The sequence below is a fragment of the Parus major genome, chromosome 9, assembly GCF_001522545.3.
Source record: "Parus major isolate Abel chromosome 9, Parus_major1.1, whole genome shotgun sequence".
In the NCBI taxonomy this organism is placed as follows: Eukaryota; Metazoa; Chordata; class Aves; order Passeriformes; family Paridae; genus Parus; species Parus major.
The window spans coordinates 12,090,062-12,096,260 of record NC_031778.1 but is presented as its reverse complement, the minus strand read 5'-3'; the positions used below and the strand labels follow the sequence as shown (position 1 = coordinate 12,096,260).

The 6,199-nt window shown below is 46.9% G+C and overlaps 1 protein-coding gene across 1 annotated transcript in view; it reads right to left on the bottom strand.

Moving 5' to 3' along the window:
- Positions 1-4,697: 4,697 nt before the first annotated feature.
- ZIC1 (Zic family member 1) overlaps positions 4,698-6,199 on the bottom strand; it is a 4,695-nt gene continuing 3,193 nt past the window's right edge. The window contains exon 3 of the mRNA XM_015637051.2: positions 4,698-6,017. Within this exon, the coding sequence (XP_015492537.1) occupies positions 5,820-6,017 (198 nt within the window). The 3' untranslated portion in view covers positions 4,698-5,819. The remainder of the gene's footprint in view (positions 6,018-6,199) is intronic.

Below are 6,199 nucleotides of genomic sequence, written 5' to 3'. Positions count from 1 at the left end.
TTTTTTGCTAAGCAAAACCGTGCCCACGGCCCGACAAGCGGTATGTGAGGACTCAGACTTGAGTGTGCCCCATTGATCCTGCACCCTGCCTCGCTGCAGCCACCCCAGACAGTTAATTCTGTGTTTGGGTCCCCAGATGTAAACACATGCACAATCACAGATGCACACATCGAGCATTTTTTTAATAGCAGTTTCATAGAGAGGTAGTATGATCGTATATATCTAAAAGGTAATTAATTTGATTTATTATACTTGAAAAATCCTGTCTGCAGTACGGGCGTCATCTGGAAACTTCATGCTATTTTATACTATCGTTCTAAAGCCGAAATAAATGTTATGAATTGATGACAGCTTCCAGCTGCATGATAAAAATAGCCCCTTCGCTTCACAGGATCGTGTTTCATGTTATCGAAGATGAACCAAATCTGACCCATAGACGTTCGCAGCAGGGGAAAAAAAAAAAATTATGCAAAATAAAAACCTTAGCCATGCTTAATAAACAATGCTCCCTAAAACGTAGTATATTTGCGGTGAAATTGAACCCACCTTCATACGTTCAGCAGGTTCAGGAAATCAGACCTGCCCCTCATTCAAAATAGAAATCTCAATTATTAATCTTTCCGAATTTGGGAATTACACCCATTCTGTTACAAATGCCACCCATTGTACAGAACCATTTACATTGAATAATAGAGGTTCTGTGAGCCTTCGAAAATATACTTCCGTGTAAGCACATGAATGCGTGTCTTTCTAGAAACACCTCTTTCTTTACGTACAAATGTAGAGAGAGAGGGTTGATGTACAGATACGGACACATTTGTAATACAATCAGCAGCGCGAACGGTGATTTCGGTGAGCTTGCGTGCAGCTGCGGCAGCGAGCGTGTGTCCCGTGAGTTGTAGGCACAGCACAGGCGATGGCCGTGCCCAGCACGGGACCCCCCGCGCCCGCGGAGCCGCTCCACAGGCCGGGCTGCGCGGCCGCGCCGGGCCCCGGCCGGGCCTCTCTGCGTTCCCCGGTCTCTCCCCGGCAGAAAAGCCCCTCTCAGCAGGGAATCGCCGGCCACCTTTTGAGGAAGCTGTGTCGGTTCCCGCGGGACCGCCGCGCTACCCGCGGGGAGCGAGCTGTCCTGTCGCGGTGCCCGGCGCACGCGTGTGCGTCCCAGGCACGGGCGGGCACAGCCGTGCGCGGCTTCGCAGGCGTGCTGAGGGTGCGAACGGGGTGCGTGTGTGTGCAAATGCAGATATAAACTTTGAAATGGTGATGCACGGTGTGCCTGGTACCTGCACATCCTCCTTCGTGGGCGTATCGCTCACGAATTCCTCTCCCTCTGAGCTCCAGCGGCAGAGCTCACAAGGGTTCTTTCAGCGTCTGGTCGCTTGAAATACTTTGCCCTTTCCAAAGGGGATCTCCTTCCCCGTCCTGCCTGCTGGAAGTGGGCTTTGCAGCGGGGCTCTGGCTCCACGCCGGCCGGGCCGGGGCTCCTGCGGCCCCGGGCGTGCGGCGGGGCTCCTGCGCGCCCGCCGGCCCGGCCCGGTCCGCGGCCCGGCTCGCTGCTCGCTCTCTTTAAAAGTTGCTGCGAGAGGAGCAAGGTTTCTGGACACAGGAAAACTCACGAAGTCAGAGACGTTTACCAGCGTGGCCAGAAAAGCAGTAAATAAAAGATTCGATGCTCCGTGCATCAGCCCAAGGACTGCTGCTTCCTCACGGCTGAAAGAAGGGCGATAACCAGACGAGGCCAGCGCGGAGCGGGTGTCCCCGTTTCAAACAGTGTCTGGACTAAAGAAGCTAACTTTGCCTTCTGAATGCCGGACTTGCCTTTTAATAAATTCAAGCGATCACTCACAAACCATTAAAGCGACCTGAAAGGCGAGTCTTTCGCGGGGGAAGTGGAATCGACTGATTATTGTTTTGCATTTAACTTTCTGCGTGCAAACGGCACAAGCGCGGCCGGGGGTTGCCACCCCAGAGGCACCAGCAGACACAGCCCTCCACACACCCACCCGAACAGCCTCCTGCACTCTCCCCAGCCGTCACTGCCGTCCCGCTTTGGGTATGTTCAAACACTCCCCCGCGGCGGCGGAGCCTCCGCGGGTGCGGGAGACGGCGGACGGCAGATATCGGACCTCAGCGTTTTGTCTGCCCCGGACCAGGCAGCGCGGAGCAGCGCGGGGCTGTCCGCACGGCCTGCCGTGGGCTCCGAAATCTACTTTTCCCACGAAGGAAAAGTACAGCGACAGCATCTCCAGAGCCAGACATCAGAAAGAAAATTATGGCCCCCGTTGAGGCTGGAGAGCTGGGCTCAGTGTTTCTCCTCGCAAGCCTTCGTGACTAAATCCGCAAAGGGAACCTTGCTAGAGGAAAGTTGACTTTAGAGACTAAAACAGCGCAGAAACCACCGAGAGAAACCTCACAACCTCTCTGTCTCAAAAAACACCCCTCTCTCTGACGGGGATTTCAAAGCACTGCTCCCCTCTCCAGAGCCAAGCGAACAGCACAAGCATCAGCATGGCGTGGACTTGAATTCAGCATTAACAATTCCAGCCCCAGTGATCGTCGCTAATTCAGAACATACACGGGATGGAGATTAACCAACATCGCACAGTTCCCCCTCATCCCAGATAAAAAACCTACAACAGCAACAACAACACTAGAATCATCCTTTCTGTTGTAGGACGCTCAAACAAACGTCAGACTGAAAGTTTAAAAGAATACTCATTAGCCAAGTGTTCCAATACACACAAGTAACAGATCTGTGTTAAGCGACCACTAGGGACTGTACACAAGTTCAAAGAAACTTGCAATACACATCTTTAAAATATCTCACCCTCACCACGTTTCTCCGGGTTTACTTTACAGATGGGTGACTCAGACGAGCTCAACGATTCTTTTTTTCTTAGATACGCTCAAGTTACATTTTTTATAACCGATGTCCGGTAAAGTTGCCGAGAGAGTTACCCTGAAAGATTCGCAAAAAGCAACATTTTCGGCGCACGAAACACTTTTCTCCCCGGCTCTTTTGCCCGGTGGGCTACATTTCTTCAATTCCTAACACTTTCTGCCCCGGTCCCGCCGGGCTCCAACTTTTCCTATCTCGCCAAACCCTGCAAGGTGGCGCTCTTTTCACTGAAAACTGATATTAGCCTTATAATAATAACATTTTGTAAAAAGTAAAGTTAAAGCGAAGCCTTCCCACGGGTGCTGCAGGGAGCAGGCAGCGATGCCGAACTGGCAGGAGTGGGGCTTAGGATGAGCAAGACAAACTCTGGCTCTTTTTTTTTTTTTTTTTTTTTTTATGGGTGGGGGGGTGAGGCTTGTGCTTTCGGGCAGTGGAAAGTCTCAGAGGGAGACCCCCAAATGTTACGGACAAAGAGAAATTCTTGCGGAGGGCTGCTGAGAGGCAGCGGGCTGTGCTGTGGGCGGGTTACCGCCGGGGCTGCCGAGTGCCCGCACGAAAATGAGGGGAGAGCGGCTTCCCCCGCACCCCCGCCCCCCGAGCGGTTAATATGGCTATTGACTCGCTGTACACATAATATTTCTTTAAAGAAGCTGTTAAAGTGTCATCTTGGTCTACTGGAAGGTCAGTTTGTGCAATTCACTCTATGACATATCACAAGCCCTCGCAGCTTTAGCCAATCTCATGATTTGTGTTGTCTGTTGATATGTTGTCTGCTTAATGGGGCGATCATGCAAGCTACAACCAGGAACAAAGCCCAACAGTTCCAACAACCGTAGCTAAGTTAGTGGAAGCAGTACAGCTTGCAAATCTATCAAACTAAACTGCAAGGAAGACAATCTGATTTAGAGAAAAGGCGTTCTGCTACAGTCATTAAGCACAAGTAATTTAGATTTTTTATATTGTCTTCTCATTTACAAATTTACTGTATCAACTCCAGCCAATGGAACGAATTTCTTAAGTAAATGAGAAATAAATAAAAGAGATAGAAAGATAATCAAATTACATAAAATAATTCTTATGCCCTAGATTTATTTTTTTAGAAAGCTATTAACACTAGCAAAATTATAGTAATAATAATAACATAACATAAGAAGTAATTGATTTAAATTAACATCACGTTTTAAGGAATATCAGCAAAGAAAAAAAAGAAGAAGAAAAAACAAATAAAAAATACACACAACAACAACAACGGCCTTCGTGAAACAGCGCTGTACTTCTTGGAGTAAAAGGCCCAAGAAAAGTCATGAATCCACTGCCTAAGAATTAGTTATGGTCATAAATGCCTTAAATTAAAATAGCAACAGAAATCTCCTCTGTTTTAAATCTCCTAATATATGTTATCCGAATTAATTTAATTTAGGGACCCAGTCTATGCAGATTCATGGACAGTGTTGGAGTGGAATGCAGCACTTCTCATGTAACAATTCCCCACATTAATATTTATGTAGCATATGCAATCTATTTCTGTTATTTTTATGGTTGTTATTCTATGTCTGCAAAGGTCATTTAAATTATACTGCGGCCGAAAATTTGTTTCATAAATTTTGATATAAATACTAATTACACACTATAGTAATGCCAGCAGGGATCCTTTCATTTATCACATTTATATCACCTTCGCTGCTTTAGTGATGACATAATGGAAAGCAGTGAAAAACTGGGACAGTTTTATTCTAATATCCTAAAGCTAGTAGGAGTTGCAGCAGGTTGACTTAGTGAATAAGGATTCCTACCACAATTCTTGGGATTTAAGAATCTTTAATAAGGTACGAAATGTTACCAAACAGTTCTGTAAACTAAATTTTACATACCAATTCTTCTAGCCATAAATATTGAATATCTTGTAACAGGTATAACCGGACCTTTACATGCGGATAAATATGGAAATTAGGATTTATATACATTATGTTCTTGTATTTGCCAAAAGCAACGGACAGATATAGTTTATATCTTTTTTTTTTTTTTTAATATCACTTTACATAAACAAATGTAACAGTTTGACACGCAGATCCAGGCTTTCACTATACGAATTTCTTGACAGGACGTGTAACAACATTTTACTGCACTACTTAGACTGGACTTTGGGACGAAATGTTGCACTTTATACAAAAAAGCACATTAATACCAATAATATTCTGTTAGATCGACGTTTAGACTGTAATAATACAAAGTAATTCACATTTTGATACACATTTACTAGAACATTCTTGCCATTCAGTACAAATAGTTGAATTTCTACCTCTTCCCTCTGCCCCCCCACCTCCTCCTCCCCCCCGCCGCCGCTCCCGCCCGCCCGCCCCTCCCCCCACATATATGCAAAGACCACAAATCCACATATCCCCTTATTCAACTTGCGATATAACTATTTACAAAATCAAACAGTACACTTTTTTTGTTGTTTTGTTTTTGAAGCTAATAATTCTGTATTTACAAGAGGGGATGGGGGGGAAGGCCGCTGCCCGAGCAGACATGCAGTTGGCGATCTCTAATCAGTGGTTTCCAGTAAAGCCCTACACAGTTGGCATTTGCCCTGGTAACCTTGTCTTCTTATGCATTCTACTAACCCCTTCGCCTACCAAGCCTTGGAACAGAGCAGAGCAATCAGGAAAAAAAAAAAATTAAAAAAAAAAAAGGGGGGGGGGAATTACCGGGGGAAAAAAAAATTAAAAATTAAGTCTTCATTTTACTCAGTCCTGGGTCTACTGGCAGCATTTTATTTTTGTTTGCCCATTTAAATTTTGATTTCAGAGTGTCCATTATTTTGGAGTCTTTAAATAGGATATTTGTTTGCTCGCTTGGGGCTTTTTTTTTTTTTGTTTCGGTTTGTGTTTTGTTGTTGTTGTTGTTTTGTTTTAGCGTTTTAGACGTACCATTCGTTAAAATTTGATGTAAGCGTGCTGTGGCTGGACGTGTGATGGACTGCGGAGGAGGAAGGGGATAAGGAGCTGGCAGTCTGGTTTTCTGTGGATGGAGACACGATGGTTGGAGGGGTGGAGGACTCGTAGCCTGAGCTGGCGGCGGGAGAAGGCTGGGACCCCTGCGAGGATGATTCATGGACCTGCAAGAGAAAACCCGGGCAGAGATAGAGAGCGGCGGCGGACGGAGGCCTCGGCCTGGGGACGCGCCAGACAACGGGACCCGGCAGCGGGCCCCAGGCTCGGGCTCTCCTGCGGGGCTCCCCGGCGGCCCCGGCTCCAGCCCCGGCCCCTGCCCGCCGGGCATCGGCGCGGGCCCTGCGGC